Below are 21,331 nucleotides of genomic sequence, written 5' to 3'. Positions count from 1 at the left end.
ATAGCTGCTGTCTCATGAAGCAGCTGGCTTCACACTGCGACAGCTTGGGCATTTTTGCACGTTGTTCCGAAGACTGAGATGCCAGGGATTTCAGTGCAGGCTCCATTTCCATTTGGCGATAGCTGTAGTTCGGTGAGGCTGATGAGCTCCAGCAGCCAAAATGGACCTGCCTTTTTATGAAATGACTGCTTCGGTACTGCTTCCCAGGCAGTGCTTATCGTCCAGGAAGATGATTCAGTAGACTGCAGTGTCACATGAGACCAGTGGGTCTACTGGATCAGCTGGATGAGGAGCACTTCCCAGGGGAACACTGTGGCAGGCGTGCAGTGCCATGTTTGAGACTCTGCAGAGGCCGGTTTGGCTCTGGCAGACTAACACTGCCACTGCTGCACTGGGATGCAGTAGGCAGAGACCACCTTTGAGGGAACTAGCCTCTGTCAATCAAGCATGCCTTAAATTGGTTCAAGCCTGCCAATAGGTTTGGTTGGATGCAAGCAAGCCTTTTGTCTATTCACTGGTCTGTGCTGTCTGCTACTCCCTTCTTAGTGGTGTTATCCATACTATCTATCCAAACTTTTCCTATTGTTTGCTGGTATAGCAGCTCCCCTGTTAGCTCCAAGAATGGACTATGCTTTGACTGGATTTGTGCAAGATACTCGTTGAATGAAGCTGGTTTTGGAGACACATTCAGGTATTGACTTAACTTACAATTTTCCTTTTCCTTAAACTTCTTTTGTAAAGTACACTGAGATCCATCACTAAACAATATTATAGATTCTGTCTCTCTCTCTCTCCCCCCCATCTCTTCAGTCATCTTTTATACCTCCTCTAAATCTCTCATGCCCTTCCTCAGTTGTTCTTCCATCATTAATGTCTTCTCCTTCATAGGACAGCCTTTTTTTTTTTGTTAATTTTGTTAATCCCTCACTGATTGCTTCGTCAGCTCTTGCTGAAGTCTGACATGCGTCACTGCAGGAAACCCAGACAGCTATTTGGCAAAAATGTGCATGTTGGTGGGCAGATGTATCAAAAGATAAAAATATCTTAAGCAACTGGTAGTGGTAGTGGTGATGAATACACTTTTTATCACCGACGTTTGTGAAGAAGAAGATGATCGAACAGTAAAGACTTGTGATGCAGATTCTTCAGGCATGACACCACACCTTGGAACACGCTGCATTGAAAAAGATCAAAGTGAATCCAGATTATCTCCTTCAGGCTTGAAGACAAAATTGAATGTTTAAATTCGCAGTTCATGGTTTTCCCTGATTTTCTCCTTCCATTGCTACCAATGTGATGTGATTTTAGCGAGGACACTGAAAACACAATGTAAAACTAGTATCTGAAGTTTTAGCCAAGCCCAGCTGCTGTAATTAATGCTTATTATTACTGGCAGTGATGAATAATAAACAGAGCTGGTTGAAAAATGCCAGTTCTTTTTTTATCAGAAAATTAAATAATATTTTAGTTGAAAAGCTGAATTTAAAAGGAAATGAAATCAAAAGAAGTTTTTGGAAATGTTTCTGATGAAAAACTACATCTTCTGAAAACATCAGAGCCAAAACCCTGCGCTAAAAGTGCTTTCTTTCTTTCTCTGGTTAGATGTAAATCAGTTATTTTTCAACTAAGGAAGATTTTCTAATTAGGAATCAATGGGCTTATTTCATCAAAGGTGCAATCAGAAAATTTCAACCATTCATGCTGAATCCACCTGAGGACCCTGATGGGTCTCCCTGTCCCTGCCTACATCTCCCCCCCCTCAGCCCTGCTGCCCCAAGCCCAGGGTCTTCCCCATCTGCCCATGGCCCAGGACATCACGTCAGCCCCCCGGGGCCATCAGCCCCTGCCCCAGTGATGCCAATGCTGCAGCAAGGATGGTCTCCAGCTGCCCACAGCCCTGCCGTGATGGGCCATGGGGCAACACGAACAGTAAACAGGAATACTGCCATTAATACCAAGCAGTGGGCATAAAAAATAGACACCATCAGCAAGTAAAAGCAGAATTTGCAGTAAATCAATCACTCATGGCAACTGCACGGTGAGTGTCTGCATGCATGTGTGTCTATTTATCTCTCGCACTTACATAGACGTGGGGAGAAAGAGATACTCCGTACCCGAGGAATACAGACTATGTTTATTTTTTTTAATTCTCTTTGTCCTTTTCCAAGGAAAATAAATAAGCATGAGTAACGTTAGCTCTGTCACACTTTCCTCGGTGCAAATGAGATGCTGTCCTAGCGCTGTTGTTTCTTGTCCTGTGTTGAGTCATGCAGTGTAGATGATACTTTATCCTGCCCATGTCTCTGCTGTAAGACCACAGATCATGTTATCACTTTACAAATATAGCATATTAGTACATCTGGAAGGCTAGTCACGCTGTGGGGTTCAAACAGGTCTGGCTGGCCATGAGCTATGCTGCTGCTATAAACAACCTCAGTGTCCCAAATTGAATAACCGCAGAGCACACTCAGGAGCTCTGGACACTCGTGTTCTTTAGTAGTAGGTAAGTGACAGTTTTGCTGATTATTGTGTTTCTTCAGATATGTGGGGTCAAGGTGGGAAAAGGCAGCGAAGGTGAGAAGTCATTATCTGGTCTTCGTTGCTGCTACAGTTCTGTGGATTTTTACGTGCTGATGTATATGGGAAAAAGGAACATGGAGCATTAGTCCAAAGTAGTGTGTTTGCTGGATACCTTTAAAGATAGCAAGATTCACCCCATATAGAGTTCCTCTCGGTAGATTTACACCTGTGACAAATCCGAACTTTATAATTTAGGAAAGCTTTCAAGACTCACTTCGTGACTCAGTTGTAATAAACCCTTGCTATTACATCTCAAGGACATATGCTGGTGTGAGAATGATTTTCAATAAAAAAAATGGTTGGAGAGGTTGGTCATTTATCTTTGTTGTCTGTCAAAATTTAGAGTGGAATTTAAAAAGAGTTATAGAACTTCACTTTCTGAAGGCCACTTACAGCTAAGCTAACTGGTATAGGAAATCTAGCCTGCTAAATCTTTTGTGAACAAAGCCTATCATTTAAAGTCAAATATTGTCATTATTGTTGTTGTTGTTGTTGCTACCATAAGTATTTATGTGCTGTCTCTCACTGACATGTTACTTTCTGTAGGCTAAAAGGTACTGATCAGCTCCTTTCTCTCAACAGAAGTTAACTGAGCACCATTTCAAGGATCAATGATGGATGATAATGCCTATTAGCCAAAGAGGTAGATCCTACCAAAGAGTTTCATCCACTTTGCTCTTCTCAGACAGAAGGTGAAGGTAGAGAATTATTCCAAGGAGGATGTCTAGTTGTCCATGCCACCTGTGTCTCCTATCCACAGGCATGGGAAGGTTTTATGGGAAAGGTTAAAGACACAGCTGTGGTGAGGGAAGAGAGCTGATAAAATACAGCTGCCACCTCATGACTGTGTGGTGAGGTTTGGACCACTTTAGCTAAAATAACTTGACTGCTGGAGTAGCTGAAAACAGCATCTTCTCTTCTTATCTAAGTTGTCTGCTGTAACTTCGTAAATCATGGAATTTGACTGCTTAGGAACTGGCTATGAACATTTTACTCATGATATGAGTAAAATGATCTTATATTTAACACTGGCAATAAGACTAAGAGTCTTGATGTCAAAGGTTTTTGTTGTCGTTCTGCAGTAGAGGAAGATGCAGGTGATAGGATTGGATTCTTAGATCAATGCATGTAAAATGGAGCCCTGGGAGCAAAAGGAAATGATCAAAATTTTGAAGATCTCTGGCTAGTCTCAATTAGGACAGGAAGCCTAAAATAACATTTATGATGCTGTCATCCACATAGATAACTTCAGAAGCTGGACCTTGTACATGGAAGGTGACAGTAATAGCCTCACTTCCTGGGGATGGTCCAGATCCATTAACCTAAAGGCAAATGAGAATAAGTCAATGAAATGTTGTGCTAAAAAAACAGATGGCATAAAACACATCTGAGAAACCCGAGACTGTAATTTTATGCTTAATTAAGATAATCTAATTGTATATGAAAGAGTCCATGTTTTGTTCAGCAGCACTGAGTGCCATTTTATTTGCCATGGGTCTTTGTATGAGTAATTAAGTGGGGTTTCTCTAATCAATTCTTAGCACACACGTTAGCTTTCCCAGGACTCTACCTAAGACAAATTTTTTCACCTGCTGACTACAGCTACATTCATAGATTCAACCACCTTTAAAAATATGTAATACACTTTTGAGCTTATTGTTTTTCCTTTGACAAGAAACAGCCTTAAAATACATGCCCATTTCAAATACATCAGCTCTCTCTCAATCTTATGAGAATTAGACCTCTCTTCAGCAATGCCCAGTGGAAAAAAAAAAGAATGGATTCATGTCACAGACATCAGTCCAGTGTTTCATTAGCTTCATTGTCAGTGGAAGAATCACTTTTGAATAATTAGTCAGCTCACTGAAGTGCTAGGGGAATACATCTGTAATAAATCCCCTTGCGTATGTAACATCTATCATGCTTGATGGCAAACATATTAGTGCTACAAGAGTTGAGGAAGTATAAGGAATATTGTAATTCAGCTGCTAATTAATCCATAATTAAAGACCTAATTAATGAATAACCCTGTGAAAAATTGTCTAAAAATCAAAATGTGAAGACTGCAGTGATAAAGAGGAATCTTGTTTGTGAGACTGGTTAATTTACATCTAGAATAGGAACTGATTAATGAAAACTGTCAATAAGACATTGTGCTGCAGCATTGGACAAAGAGAAATACGCACATAAAAATGTGTGGAAACCAAGCTCAGTCTTTGCTTATCTATATTCATGTATCTTTTTAATTTTGTGATGTTCATAGTTATTTCTACCTGAAGTATAAGGAGTAGGTTAAGAAAAGACATGTTTGCTTTTTAGCTGTGGTATGTAAAGAATGAAAAAGTTATTTATTTGTGTGTGAAAGAGGCTGATGTCAGATTCTGTTCTTAAATGCCTCTTTTATGAAATAGCTAAAGCAGAAAACTCAAAAAGAACTTGATTCATCAGAGCATTCAGGATTAAGCCCCGTGATATGCAAAGACACTAATTTCTGAAATTAACTTCAGTGAAAGCTGGACTAATTAGTAGCTTGAAAGTGTCACTGTCTGTCTGTGTTTGTTTATCTAGGAGTTGGCTGGCTGAGGCTGGCTCTTGAGAGAGCAGGAGGGAACATTTCAAACTCCCAAAACATCTGGGCTCGTGTCCAGGTGTCAGGACTGCTTTCTCCAGCCCTGGAGCAGCTTGTCCCTTTCCTCTTCTATTTATTCTGCAGTGCACCTGCATTTGCTGGTTCTCTGCGGACCCAGGTCTTCAGGGGGGCACCTGCTGTGATCCATAGCACTGCCCTGCCCACATGCTCACCAGGACCCAGCCATCACATGCATGCATATATGATCTGAAGCACAATCTAACTTGGATCCCCGACCCGAAACTCTGACTGTCAAATCTGTACATTCGGCAAGTCTAGCGACAGATAAGCCAGACAAACTATCAGGGAGGATAATTCCCTGCTGGTGTAGAAAAACAAGAGATTGTTACTGGCAGCAAGACTAGGTAGGGAAGAGGAGCTTCCCGCTTTGCAGTCCTCTCCCACTCCCCAAGTGGCACAGGGAAGCACTACCCCACTTACAAGCTGTGCACAGTTAGCACAATATAGTTGTATACGATGAACATTGTCACCATTTCTATTGCTCTTTCAATCACAGCATGTTTCTGTAATTTAATCTTTCCTTGATGACACAAAAAAACGTGTTCAGTTGCTATCCAAATGTCAGGTTTCCTTTGAATTATTTAAAGACTTGTGAGACAAATGACTTGATCATTCTGAAGCACAGTGTGAGGAGCTTATTTCCTAAGAAATTATTTGCAGGATTGGTAGGAAAGATATTCACCCACATTTTCCCCTATGTAATCCTGCCAATAATATTCATAAGATTGCAGCAGGTCTCCCATAGTGATTACCTGAAAGAAAAAGGACACAAGTGAACAAGGCTGTTAAACAAATTGAAGAACCAAAACATTAATAATTTGGTAACTCATGTAAAGCAGCAAAGGAAGGCATACACAGTGCTGTTATTGAGGGCAACTAGGCCCCATATGAACTCAGGAGGACTGTAACAGAGACTAGTATTGGCTGTATCTGTAGTGTCAAAACTATGTTGGACATCTTCCAGATTCAAGAGAAGACACAGGTCTTGTTCTATAGAATACACAGTGCACAGGCAAGTTGGCCAACATTAACACTGATGCCAGCTATGTTCAGAAGAGGCTAGACTGTAGTATAATAAAGCCAATATAATTTTGGCTTATCACTGGCTGTATTCAACCCACTCCAGAGAAGACACAGATAATGCTGGTAAACAGGGAGGAGCCATAGAAGAGTTGTTACAGTTAGTTGTGGAAGGCCACACAGTCATCATATCTAAGAAGAATTTTCCGCTGCGCTCCACTACTTTCCTTTCCGAAGAAGACGTTGCCTTGTCCTTAGTTTTTTGTAGTATGCTCCTCAGAGCATCTATACATTGACATATCTCAGATGCTGAGGTGAGTGCAGAAAGGCTGCAAATGGTTCATTCCATGAAGTTGCTGATTTGAAGAGCACTTCTTCTCTGTGGAAGGCCTTCTGTCTGGAATTCAGTGTTACTTTTAGCTTATTTATCCTTAAACAATTTGCTTCTCAAAGATCAGGCAGATCATGGCATCTTGTGATGCAAGTGTAAGTAACTGAGATGAAACTTCTTCATCATTAAACACCAGGAGCTACCAAAAGGCAGTCTCATTTTAAAACCCAGTTGCCTGAGTGTTCCTCCATATAGCAGGTTGGTTACACTTCCAGATGTATTGCCAGTCATCATTTCGCCCCTTTTTGCTAAGCCCAGGGAAAAAAAAAAAAAAAAAAAGAGTCAAATGCCTGCTCTGGGTTCAGAGGCCAAGTGGGAACAAACACAAGTAAGTGGTCATGAGATCACTGGCTGTCAAAGATGGCTGTAGAAACATCTGGCAGGTCTGTGGCAGAGCTGTAAGCAAGGGGTGGAGTTATCAGTAGCTGAAGGGAGCAAGGGCATTTAAGGGGTAGCATACTAAATCTCTCCAGTTTTATTGGTGGGACGACATAGTCTGAAGTATGAGTATCTTTGTAGCAACAACATGAATAACAATAAATAGAAAATAATAAAGATTATAGACATTACAAGGCAGATATCTTCTTTTCCATTCTGTAGCTTTTCCAACACCTTACTGAATAGATTCTGGTCTAGAGCTCCTAAGTACTCTTACTGTTTAAAGAAGAGAGTGAACTAGATGCTAGAGAACTGTCTGTGTACCTTTAGATGAATTTATACACTAAAATAGAATAAATGATAATATAAATGATAAAATCAAAATAATCCATGCAGATACTTAAATAGATGTTTTTACTAGCAACAACATTTGGCATTAATGTTGTATCATTTAAATGAAAACATATGATGAATACCATCACTAAGATTTTGCTTTTTTGCCACCTAATCCTCCAAATGCTTAAGAGTGTCAGTATTCTTATACACATAAGGACTGTGTTTGATTTTAATAGGCCTATTTATATATGCAGTTAAACGAATAAAATTTTTGCAAGATTGTAAAGGAATAGTGTTGTCTTGTTTTTAAGACCAGAAATCTGTAAAGGAATTTGTTCTGTTCTGTGCATGCAGGGATAGCTCATGGCAATCAGAGACTTAAAACCAAATATTGATAGCTTAAGAGTGCTCTTACCTGAGCAAATGCTTCTCCTCACCTCAGCCGGCCCAGAGAGGTGGTGGATTATTAAATTCACCTGGAAAGAAGTAAAGATGAGTTTCAGTGTTGAGATGGGGCCTGCAGTAGGGCAAGGCTGAGAGAGTTGCTGAGGAGAAAGGCTTGATGAGGTGCTCTAGTGAAGGCACAGGGCCCTGGAATGGTGAAACTGAGAAAAGTTTGTACGTCATAGTATCTGGGACTGAAAGTACAGTCCTGAGGGGAGAAAAATGAATTTGTGGTTTAGGATGTAGAGAGGGGAAATGCTAGTTATAAGGATTCTTGTGGGTCCCTTATTGATGAAAACTGGGACAAGGTTGCAGATGACCTAGCCTGCTAGATGAGGAAGAGAGGATGTTGCAAAGGCCATGGGGTTCAAAGGGATTTTTTTTTTTTCAAAGATAAGTGTTATTTTTTCTTCTTCTTCTTAAGAAAAGTATAATGAAAGGGAAGGAGTGAAGCAAAGGGAAACTTCTTTCCTCTGCCATTAGTACAAGTTTCTCTGGTTAAAAACTCTAGTATCACTTTGCCAAATAATGCAAATGCTTAGTGTCAGAAAAGCTCTTTTTAATTTTAATATTAATTACTTAAAGTATATATTATTAAAAATATTGCCTTAAGTGCAATGTGTAGTTTATGAAAGGAAAATCTTGCAATCATTAAAAAAAAGAAATGTACCCAGAATGGCCAGCTTTGTTTCTGAGCTAACCATTACAAGAAAGATAAGAAATCAGACTGACTTCCCAGTGTGTTGCCTTTTAAGGGTATTGATTAAGGCCTTGTAGATTACTTTTTGGGAGGTGTAAATGGGTAGGGATAAGATTATTTGCTTCCACAGACACACAAAGAGGACTATTTTCTCCACTTGTAAATGATGTCTTTGCCTTCTCTTTATGTTCCTAAATCTCTTTTCCCCTGGAAAGCACTGTGCTTTCATTATTATGCATTACTGAAGAGTCTTGCTTTTGTGATCTATCTCACTAATAACTCATAAGACTGAATGAACGTTATAACCATGCATCATATCAGAAAGGTGTGCTGATGATCTACAGCATAATTTAGCTGTAGATGTCACCAAGGAAGATGTCATTAAGCTGCAAACTCAGTGTAGTTATGAAGCAGGCCCTTGCAGATGCAGGTGATGGTTGCTTTTGTGGTCAGGACTCATCCTTAATGAAAGCAAGGTTGCCTGTTTCTTGGGTGAGAAATAACTTGAGTATGGTTTTTGTTTTTCACTTACTGCCATATTAGTAGGTCAGGTAATCCTCACAAGTGTGACCAAAGCTTGTCCTTAATGAGCATGTGTAAGTATGGGGTGTGAAAGGAGCAACGCTGAATTACAAAAGGATGGGGAAATTGGAAGAGGAAGGGGGTTGTAGATTGGGATGAATAATCATGTGACTACTTTGAGCAGGGCAGTTGGACTAGGTGACCTCCAGAGGCCCTTTCCAACCTCCCTGGTTCTGTGTTTTCTGATAATGGGTAAAGTGCTAATAGTGATTACCTGTAAAGAGCTTAAGTATGGCAGGGAACACAGGTGTGGAATGCCAGTTGAAGGGAAGACGTTAGAAAGAAGTCTATAATGAGGCATTTCTCTACCCAAAGGTAACTTCCTGTGACTAATAGATGATAGCTTTCGGTTTTCTTGTGCATACCTAACCTGATGTTTGGAAAAAAGCAACTGCTGTATGTAAACTTGAACAGGTACAGCCCTATGCATTTCTAGAAATTGAAATTATTGCTTCTGTCGCAAATTCTTGCCATGCATGAGTAAGCCCCCTGAAGAACCTACTTATGATCAGATAAGTCTAGTTTCTGCGAGCTTGCAATGCTCTCTTTTCTGGGCAACATCTCATCATCAGGAAAATGGTGGCATCTGAACTTTGGGAAATATACATTCAGCCATCACACTTGATACTTCATGCCCATTTTTTGGACTAGGATACAGGGTAAAGCAACAGGCCTGTGAAGGTTATTGAGTGACCTTTTTGGAGTTGTAGATAGCAACAAAGTTTTATGTTTGTCCTAATGAATATTTCCAAAGCCTTAACCACCCTGTGATCTGATCAGGATTTGTGGCTTTGCTCCTTCTGAAGAGATTAGTTCTGAGGAGTTATGATGGACACCTCTCACCTCCCACCCACGCTCTTCTCTGCTTGGTTTTACATTGAAGAAAAACCCTGATGCCTTGCAGCCTAATCCAATATGTGGATAAAAGCTGTATGAACTTTTCCAACCTGAGTGTCTAATAAATCAGTGTCTCAATAAAGAACAGATGACTTAACCCGAGTGACAGGAAGGTGGGGAACAAGTCAAGGAAATAGAGTACTTTCACAGTTTATTCAGACTTTGTGTTGATTAAGGCCATCTAGTTCCAACTGAGGTCAAGTGTCCAGCTGCCACTTCACTGTCTCTCAGCAATTCAGCTCCTGCAATAGCCCTTCTACCAAAACACACTGCTATGAATTGGTCTATTAAAATGAATTAGATCCTGCAGAGTGACTGCTGGTCTGCAGCTACTGTGAGAGGGAAGTCCTTGTCACTAGGTTTCTTGATTTGGGTGGCAGAGGAGAATGTTTTATTTTATGTGGTAAACAGTCTCCTGTAAATTACTAGTGAATACGTTTTAGAAGGGTGCAGCTGATTATTAGATAAACCTTTCCACTGAGAATAAGGTCACCGTTCTCATTACACTGCTATTAATGGGGTTTTGTTACTAGTCAGTTCCAGATAAGTTGGGAACTATTTTTGTCTCATTGTTAGTGCTCGTAAAGATAAACAAGCAATGGGAGCAGCTTTATGAACAGCAAAGTTAGCAGTTTATATAAACATCCTAAGATACAGAAGACTATGTCATAGAAAAATATTGGTCTCTGCCCAGTCTCTGTGCTAGTACTTGGAAGTAGGAACCTTTCCTCTTGGTGTACCTATGCATAATCCTTTTTAATGCACACTGTGCATTTTCCAGAGGACATGAGGGGATTTTGCTGGCTCAGAGGAAATTATTCCTTTATGTGTTACCTGTTACAGAGAGATGTATAAATGAAAGAGGGTGAAAGAGAAAAGGGACAGTTATGAAGTTACAAGAGGAAAAATGTAGAAGGGAGAATAATTTCCCCTTCCTCCTCAGTATTATAACAGAAGGACAGACAATAAATAGCCCCAGGTGAAGGATGCAGAGCTTGGAAAAAATGATCACGGTAAGGTCTGAGGAAAAAGCAATAGATACAAGCTTGAAAACACCCAGTAAAGGAAGGGACAGATTGCTTTTTAAACGATCAGTAGATGGTCCAGCAGAGTTTTCTTTTTCTTTTCTTTATTTTTTTTTTTTAAACATTTTGGTATAAAAAACGTGTATCTAATGAAACCTCAAGCAAATTTTAAATAAATGATTTTCCTTTTCCCTGCTTTTATCTTGGTTGAAGAAATTATTTTTAAAAGGTTTAGAACTTCTGTTTCATAAGACTTGTTTGCAGTGGTTCAGCAACCCATTTTATAAAGAAGTAAGCATGACAGAAGTCCTCTGTAGACAATCTAGCTGCATTTCATGAAAACCAGTGTGTTGTGGTGATTGTACCCTCACCAGCAACTCCAAGCAAGGGAGCACAGTTTTACCTACTATCAAGATTTGTATCTGCACTTGTGTTAGTGATTTAGTAGGCGATTTGTTTCCTTTGTTGGTATTGAACCATTGCTACAGTTTAGTAAGGAACACCATGTTGCCAATCACGCTGTGTTTCACAAGATGTAAATCTGAGGTCTTCATCTCCTGTGGTTGTTAATGATACTACAGCGTGTTTGTTTCCTCGAGTAAAAAGAAGGTAGTGTTCATATTGGGTTAAGCTCAAGCATCATGCCTGCTAAAAGGAATAAGAGCTTTGTCATGGACTTTGGTAGGGGCAAAGTTCCTGCAAGAAGTTTCCGTGGTTTTAACTGAATATGAAAAGCTTGGTGAGTTAGGGTCCAGTTCAACCCAGTTTTTAATTGCACAAGTGACCCAATACATTGATACCAAGCCTTTGATTGTTGGAATGTAATTCTATATATGTTAATAAATGGGATCCATGTGTTCACAAACCCTTCACCTTATTTCTGTCTCAGGTAAGTTTTCATTGTATGTTACAGGGCTGATCTTTCAATGCCTTTCATAGATAAGCACCTACTTATGTAAACACCGGAAATTCCCAAATTCCACTGGAACAGGATAGCTTGGGTGCATAAAGATCAATACGTGAGAACCCAGGATGAAGTGCTTTTGCATAATTTACAATGAATAAATTCTTTATTAGCTTCCATTTTAATATTAGTTACATAAACTTTTAAAATTACAATGTCTTTAAAATTATTTTCATCCATGTTACTTAACCAAATTAGTATTTCTTTGCAACTGTGTCTTTATCTTGAAAAGGGAAAAGTGCAAGGAATAAAAAAAATTCAACATTTAGCTCTTGCCATAGATTTAATGTAGAAGTACGTTACATTGATTATTGTCAGCACAAAACCCTAGACAAAAAAGGTAAAATGGAAAGCATACTGTGTTAATATTTTTTACAACTTCAGCTTTTTGTCCCAGATAATTTTAATGAAACATGCTCATTTAGTTCCTTTTTTTTCTTACTATTTCTTTCCTGAAGTGTTCATGATGGCTTGTTCTTGCAGGAGAAACTTAATGTCAACGGTATGGGGCATCAGGTGATAATATTTGACTTTTCTCTCATAAGAGGACTGTGGGAAACTCGAGTTAAGAAGAACAAAGAACGTCAGAGGAAAGAGAAAGAAAGATTAGAAAAAAGCTCATTGGAGAAGTAAGCCAACTTTTCTGCTGTTCATTTTAACTGAATCCATTATTATTATCCACTAACATTGCCATATACTAAGCATTATCAGATGATTCAATTTTTATTTTTTGGGGCTTGATTTCAATGATTTCTCGCCTCCTTTCCTCAGATGATTGTAAGAGAAGTGCAGCATAAACTGTGTTTGTATTTCATTACTCCCTGCTCTTTCCTATGTAGATTGTGATTTACTAATGGTGTTTTTTATTGTCTAGTGTGTAGATTTAATTTGAAGAGAAAGATAACACATTTTAAACCTTTCTATTTCTTCTATGCTATATAAAAGTATGGTTGTTTATTACGGAATTCATGAAAACATGCTCATAAAATTCAGTACTGAGAAATACTTTAAGTTTTTTTGTTGAGTTGACAGGAGAAACAAAAGGAATTAAATGAATGGACACATACAATTTCTTCTGAATCGGAGAGAGAGGATAGAATAAAAGAATTATCAGAGGATTTTTTTCTTGTTCAAATACTAAAGAGAGCCTTGATGATAATGCTTACACTCTCTAATCATGTTATTGTTTTTATTATATTTTATTTATATAATATTTATATTTATATTATTTCTTTAAGCAATATTTTGGTTTCTTTATGTTCATTCTCTTTAGAGACAGTGAAATATTATACTATGCTGGCAATGTTGGAAACATGACTTATCAATTTTTCTCTCTGAGGAGAGAACAAAGCAATAAAAAATCACTTTCTCCTTTAAAAATAAAATGCACAGGGTTAACCAGTGCCCTTGTTTAAGAACATCATTGCATTGAACTTTTGTGTGGTGTTTCAGCTGTCTCAGGAGACCCCCACTCACAGATTCTCACTGCCAGTGCAGCTACACTGACAACAGAACAGCTGAGCGAGACCAGGGTAATACAAAGTCTGACTGCCCTTTCTGCAAGACCTTTCTCTTCAAAATACCCATAGTCACAGTCTTGGTTCTCCCAACTCTACCCAAAGCCTGCATTAAAAACCATAATCCTAACTAAAAAAGGAAAAATGAAGCTTGTCCTTCAGATTAAATTCTCTAGCAAGGATAGGCTTTCTTTTTGGTATGAGCTGAGGGATAGAAAAAGTTTGCTGTTGTCAGTGTTACCCTTATGGTGGAAAGGAGAAATGAAAGGATTTGGGATGAAACTCGATCAAACCTTATTTCTGTCCCAGATGCTACATTAAGAAATGGCTTTGTGCAATTCTAATGCAGATAAAGCAGATGACTCTCTACTGCTGTCTAGGTCAGCTAGTGCCTCTTGGGGTGCCACTGCAGCCTTCTTCATAAAAAGAATATTATGACTAGGAATCCACACCCGTAACTTCTAATGATGCATGCAGTCATCTTCAGAATTGACGAAAAGTCAGTCCCAATGTGGACCTAAATGTCAACATCCCCCTGCCATGCTTTATTTGGTTTTTGGTTTTCTGTGGTGCAGAAGATAACTTCTGAGTTCACTAGTACAAAAGCAAACCAGAAGCGCCAGGCATGCAGAACTTCTGTATGGACGAGGGAAAGAGGGTAACCTTATGTGCTCTGAGGTAGCTAATTTCAGCTCCCATGTTTTTTGTCAGTAGCATATGTTAAGCCTCATTTCTTACTGTGACTTGTGTTTTCCATAAAAACAATACATTCTTCCTGCCATTTCTGCCTGTGGTTATTTGTCTGTAGCCACCCCTCCAGCTGAAACACTGGAGTTTGACCGCCTGTTCTGCTCTTTTCCACTAATGACATCCAAAGTCATTCTGTTATCTTCCTGCACCAACTGGAGATGGGGAATTTGGGATATGACACAGAGAAGTAAAAGGTTCTAAGTACGGTTTCAGCATTTACAAAGGATTTTTGTTTTCTTCCTTTAGCTTGCAATTTACATACAATACTTTGTCTTGTTGCATGTCTTCATGCAATCAGATTGCTTTTCAGTTAGTCCTACTTCTTTTACAGCTCTTGCAAAAAAGGAGGAAATACATCATACTTTGTTTCCTGAATGTGAGCGATCAGTATTTCACCCACTGAAATGAACGACAAAGTTCATGTTCATTCTTACAATGCAGGCCTCATAGAATGGATAAAGCTGGTAGAATAACGGTCAAAGTCATAAAAATATTGGTAACAAAATGCAAAATTCAGTTAAAAGAAAAATCCTCTTTGTTTTATGAGGTGTGCGGTGACCACTGGCCTTTAGGTCCTAAAGGTCAGATCACAAGTTATTTCTCAGATACTTTCAGTGCTTCCAAAGGATGGGCCAAAAATAAGATAAGATTTTGCTTGTTGTTAGCTTGAAAGTATAGATAAAATTCTATTTATAATTAAATGCTTAATAGAAATGTTTCCCTGTAGAAATACATTGTATTATTTTAGGGAGTTTGTGTGTGACCAAATTCTGGTATTCTACTCAGAGATTAAAATTTACCACTGTCAGGTAGGTACACTGAAATCAATGCTAGTACTTACTGTTAAGTCACAGTAAGAAAGTATTTCGGAAGGGATTGTGATCCAAAATGATAATTCCAAAAAGACATTCAAAGAAGGCAGTTTCCTGAATTAAGGACTGCATTCTACCGTTTAAGATTTTAGATATTTACTTTTGCCAGCAGCCAGAGTGAATTCCCAAGTAGGGCTGAAATTAATAGAGTTTCTCTGCAAATATACTCCTGTAACAGATGAGTTTGGTATCTGGCCTTCTGAGGCTGCTTTGCTTTATTTTTTTTTAAACAAAATCCAGTTTTTCTCAAAGAGTTTACAATTCACTAGTGCCCTTGAGATTGTGCAGTTCCTTATCAGCATGTTACTATGTAAAATGACCTGATAATATGTAGTAAAATGTAGTATGTATTATTTGAGGGAAGACTCCTAACTAACCTCTAGAGAACTTTGCTTGCCTTGGGGCAAGGTAATCTAGTTCATGCAGAGTCAGTAAGCAGTCACATGCAAGATATCTCTCTTTTTTGATTGAAGATTTTCTAAGAGGAAAACCTCACAAATAAATGCAAAACTTGAACTGTGTTTGCATTAATGGTGAGGTCTTGTAAAGATTTTGGGAATTTACAGGTCTAGAGCAGATGTTTAAGCAGCTGGCCAGTGAAAGGTGATTCTGGAGAACAGTCCACTGAGGATATTGTGAGAGGCTCATATCTGGCTCTCTGAGATACTGGTATCAGATCATTTTGGGTGGAGTTAATTCAGTCCTCTGTTTCCCCTTTGGTTTTGTGGGACTGTGGAAGTACAGCAGTTTAAGGAACCCTTGCTTCTGGGGGGCACATATAAACCAGCAACAGAGTATAAAAGAAAAATAAACAGTACAGTGTTTTGCAGGAGTAATGTCATTTTACTTCATGTCCTTAATCCCATCAGACAAGCCCATTCTAAATCTCCCACAGGATATGAAATATGAACTGTTACAAAAAATGTGCACTGTTCCGTGGTTATCTATATTTTTATGAAAGTCTGCATTATGGAAAGAAGTTTGTGTTTATAGCAGTGTTTTATATTTCATCTTCTAGATTCTGGTAGTGGTGAGCAATCTTATATTGTACCCTGAAATCCTGAATGCTGTTAGACTAACTTGATGTGGTATGATGATTTTCCACATTAATTTTTCCTTTCTACTTGTCATTTTCTTGGAAGGGGAATGAGAGTGAAAGTTTGCAGTTAGATTTTATTTTGAGGGATTGCAACATGTTTGTCTTCCACGTAGAAAGCAGGTAAGGTAAAAATTGAAGGCTGATAAATTAAGCATTCAAGTGAGGAAATGACAAAGCTGTTTACCCAGATTAGCTATCTAAATCTTTGCTGTGAAATGGCACAACCTTCCCTGTTCACCCACCAAACATGCAGCAAAGATAACAGTTTGTTCAGTCACCTCTTCCAGTGTGTTTCTTCTCCAAAAATTTCCTCTCAAGTTCTGGGTAGCTAAATGTACATGTATTACTTTTCTGAGCTATGCACTTCCTGAATGTTAAAAGTCAAAAGAAAACTTTCACCGTACAGGCAGACAGTGACTTTTTTTCCTGAGAGGTTATGTGTTTGTTTAATAAAATAGATTTGTCTCTATCTCTCTGCTAAACTTCAGTGTTATAACTCTATTTGTACCTGAACTAAGATTTTATTTGTGATGTTTATCTTTATTCTCCCACTCAATACCCGATTCAGAAATTTTTCTAAGCAAGACTAAAACTCAAGCTGGGAGTCCTTAGCCCCAAACACAAATTATAGGCAACAAGTTGGGAGTAGATTTGCAGCACTAATAACCATTTAAGTTATTTTCCTTTGTTCTTAAGCACTTGTGCATACAGACCTTGCATCTGATATAATGCACACAAATGGATTGAAAGATGAAAGCTGCTGTTCAGCTCCTATCCTTTACAACCCATCGAAGAGACTGGCAGAGGGACTGGAATTAAATCAATCCAATTGAATTTGAAGCAAATGTTACTTGTCCATCAGGTATATTAGTCTGGGCTGAGCTCCAGTTTAACTGTACTGCTCTTATAAAAATTCCATAGGATTATTTAATTATCCTGCGTGGCTAGTGATTCTGATTTAAACATCACCCAGGAGTACTAACCTGGTGTCACCACGTAGTGTCCTGGCTATTTCTTCCATCCTGATTTAGAGGAAACAGTGCCATCTAATGAAACTTCCTTTCTTTACCTAAGAAGCATAACTTTTCCTCAAGACCTCCTAATCAGACATTGAGCAGTGGGTAACTGCAGAAGGAAGAACCATTCAAAGAAACCCAGCTACTCCTCATTTACTGGGATGGCTCTGAAATCCTTACTAATGCAAACTTCTTGTTTTCCAAGTTGGTTGTTCCTTTGAAGGGTCCAATCATTTAATTTATTCTACAGTAATTGTTTGCATCAGGTTGATTAGATTCACGATTTTGTTGTAGATGCCAAGCAAGGAACTTCCATATTCTTGAAAGGAAATATTTATAATAAAAACATCTAGTTATATGTTGTTAAATCTCTTTGCTGCAGATATTCTCCGATAGTGAAGTAGTGTTTGGGGAATGTTTACCTGAAGACAGGTTCAGCACTAACCAAAACGGAGATACTTGAATATTCCATTCCCCTGTTGATCCTGTTTCACATCTATAGTGTATTGTCCTGAAAGCTTACTGAAAAACAGCAATGTATTGGGAAATAACTTGCCAGAATTAACTTTTTCTCTATACCATTTAGAGTCTGCTTTAGTGACAGGTGTGCTTTTGTGTTACAGATATAAAGGTATGAAACATAACTTTTTTTTTACAAACATAAGCAGCATGCAGCCAGCCTTTTTTAAAATTAGTTGGACTATTTGCATGATTGAAGTGGAAATACTGGAGCAGTTAGCTGAGTTGGAACCTTAGATCTCATCTGGGTCCTATGCCCAGAAAAAATATTTTTCGTTGTTCATATCCCACCTAAATTCGGCCTGACTTGATTAACATACACTTTTTAAATGTTGAAAATGGTAGTTGTTTCTTTAATCAGACTGCAACTGTTTAACCACACTCTAGAGGAAGATCAAAATATTTTATTGCTGAATAGTAATAAAAAGACATAAACTTCAGGAGGGCTGTGATTTTGTAACCAACTTATTTGTTTGTCATATGTGAAAATGTGTTCCTGGAATATCAGGAGCCTTTAAAGTGCCAAGCCCAGAAATTTAATTCCTTTAAAAGCTTATTTAAAGGCTGATTTTATTTGTGTGGATATTTTTTTTTTCTGTTTGCCACACTGGTTTGCATGCTTTTCCTGTCTTTCCTGAAGATTCATGCAAGAGCCTCCAGATACGACAAATGTGGTAGTAATTCTATTTTATTTGAGGATTGTCACCAAAAGAAGACTTAAAACGGTCTTTATTTTCATAAGGATCCTTTAAGAAGTACCATCATCTCAATTTTTTAACAATGACAAGTCTGAGTGACAACCATGTAGCTGAATAGATCCTTTTGGTTTGATCTCAACTGTAACCTGCAAATTACAGCACTGTATTCTTTGCTTAACGATACATACCGGCTTGATGTAAGTCACACCTCCACACCAGGAAGGCTCATATTGATTCATTTGGTTAGTGTGTACCCCAAGGATACAAGTGGGGGTTGTAAATTGTTAGACCCTCTGCCCTTGGGATATATCATGTTTTCATTCTGAATTGTACTGTACAAAATTATGCATGTTTGTTGTTCCAGTATTAACTCACTTTCCATCTGTTCAAAAAGTGCTTGTACATAGTACTTAGCCTGGTGACCATAAGCAGGCATTCTTTAAAAGCTTAACAGAGCATGTTGCCATCATTTAATGTATGAGTAAAGAAGAAATTTGATACAGGATTTCCACATCAGTGTGTGATATCCATGTTGAATGGATAACCAGGTTTAATTTTTAATGCCTGTCTTCCTACTGAGGTCAATACTTGACTGACTGATTTGGTTAACAGCGGTTTTTGTTATGTGCATTTTATTTTATTTGGCTAACAATATGTCATGACCTCCTGAGATTTGTGTTTTGCATGTGTTATCAGTAAATTGTCAGAGGACAGTTTATTCTTTCATCTTTAATGTAGCTCCCTTCTTGCCACTTTCTGTATTCCTCGTTGTGAGAGAGTAAAATTTTAGATCTGAGCTCTCTGCTCTTGTGTTCCTGGGGTCTACCTGATAGAGCCAGCACTGAGGTGTAATAGAACAGCTCAGTACCCTACTTTTTTTTGAGAGTTAGGGTTTTTGACCTCTTCTTTCTGTTTGTTAAGTTTCTAACGTTCTTAGAATTTATACTGCGAGGAAGAGCCAGTCATTTTTTGTGCATGAGTGAAGACCAATGAATACAAAAAAAGCATCTTGGGGGCAAGCTTTTTCAGTGCATTGTTATGCGCTGAGATCGAATGTTTATTGCTTTGGTAGAAAAAGAAGAATTCCAGAGAAATGAGAGGGCAGTAATGCAGAGTTAAGCTTCAGAGAGGGACAGACAAGCTGTATGTGGAGGACTGGGGGAGGATATAAGAAACAGTAGTATGGCAGTGGTAAGTAAAGCTAGGATTATTTAGAAGATTTTAGAAAAAAAGAATGCAAGGGTTTTGGTCCTTTTCAGTTCCTGCCTTTAAAGGTTCAGATCCTTTTGTTGTTCTTTTCCTTGGGGATTCAATTCACTTCCTCTCCACCCCACCCCTTGCCAACTTCACCTCCCACTTCGCACAGTAATACAGAGTTTTATTAGCTATGCTCACTGGTAGATGAGTTTTGGAAAAAAGATGAGTAGGTGGTTTGGACCTGTTTATTTTTCTTATGGTATATGAAAGTGTTATTTTCTAGCTTTTTCTAGTGATCTCTTGCTATTTCATTGTCTGCCCTCTGTTGTGCAGATGATCTCTGGGGTTCAAATGACAGATTGAATAGGCAAGATCAACACTAAAAATTGAATTGGCTCATGTGTCAAAGCATATGAAAGAGGTGTTTCAACTTTCATGTCTGCTGATATGGAAAATTCTGTCATCAGAGCACTTCTAGACTGCAGCTGGAGGAGATACCCTTTGGTGGGCTGCCTAGTGCAATCAGGTACTCCAGTGTCTCTCCCTCTGTAACCAGAAGTATCAGATGCAGCCTGTTGAAGGATCACAAAATGGGTTAAGGAGCTGTGTCTGCTCTAACCTATTTTTTTGTCTTTTTTATATCAAGTAGCTTCAGAAAAGATTTTGAGATGTTGTGGGTTGGCAGTGGACTCTTCCTTGACTATACTAGCAGCTTTAGTACCCCTCTAGAGACTCCCTGAGCTGAATGGGTTGCTGGACATGTTTTCTTTCTGTCCAGTCTTTTTCTTCCCAACTCATTTACATATCACAGCTCACTGTGGTATAAAGCAGTTCACAATTAGACATTGAGAGAAACTGGGAGATTTACTTCAAATATATATATTTTTTTCTCTCAAGCCTCCTCTATTGACACATTAAATATCAGAAAGTCTTCCAGATACCTACTTCTAAAGACCAAACTGATCTCTATAATGAAAACTGAAGCCAAGGATGAATAACTTTTCTGCAGCTCTCAATAACTTCTTTAACTATTCCTTTACTACTCCTTTCATACCTTGATAAGTTATTGCTCCTACCATGTCTTTGAGAGGCTTTCTGCTTCTGATATGCTAGAAATCTGTTTCCTATTCATTTGTATACCTGCAGAAATGATGTCACTTGCTTTTTTGTGTTTTCACATTTAATTTATCAGAGCTTATATTGTCTTCTCATTTCTTCATTTGAACATAAATGACATTTAATCTTTTTTTTATTTTTCTATTTTTGGAAATGGGGGGAGAAAGAGATCCTTACAGTGGCTTCGTTAGAATGTACTTACTCTGAGGTTGTGCTGTCTTCATGCAGTCTGCCAGCACTTTACCCAGAGATCTGCACTTTTAACCAACTTCACTGTTATATGTAGTTCATCTTCTGAAATATTTGTAGAAGAAGTTTTTCTTTATTTTCTCTTTATAAAGATGTTGCATGGGAATACATTGCGGTCATGATTACAGAAGGGGCTTTCTATAGTTCTCTGATGACCCGTGTGTAGTGTGCTGCTCCCTGAAATGAAATCAGGTACTCTTGTGGTCTCTCAGGCTAGCTGCTCTGATAGACAGTCATACGTAGTTTCCAAAAGTGTATATTGTCTACAGTGTGTCAGTGTGCTGTGTGTATGCTGATAGCTGAAGTCTCCTGCTGTTGCTGTGCTCTCTGC

At 38.5% G+C, this 21,331-nt stretch overlaps 1 protein-coding gene across 1 annotated transcript in view; it reads left to right on the top strand.

Annotated features, from left to right (window-relative positions):
* The first annotated feature begins 2,373 nt into the window (after positions 1–2,373).
* The window catches only part of LRRC2 (leucine rich repeat containing 2), a 70,844-nt gene continuing 51,886 nt past the window's right edge, over positions 2,374–21,331 (top strand). The window contains exons 1-2 of the mRNA XM_075136301.1: positions 2,374–2,503; positions 12,451–12,596. Coding sequence (XP_074992402.1) covers positions 12,472–12,596 — 125 coding nt within the window. The 5' untranslated portion in view covers positions 2,374–2,503; positions 12,451–12,471. The remainder of the gene's footprint in view (positions 2,504–12,450; positions 12,597–21,331) is intronic.

The sequence above is a fragment of the Calonectris borealis genome, chromosome Z, assembly GCF_964195595.1.
Source record: "Calonectris borealis chromosome Z, bCalBor7.hap1.2, whole genome shotgun sequence".
NCBI lineage: Eukaryota > Metazoa > Chordata > Aves > Procellariiformes > Procellariidae > Calonectris > Calonectris borealis.
The sequence above is the reverse complement of the archived record's forward strand: the minus strand, read 5'-3'. Positions and strand labels throughout refer to the sequence as shown.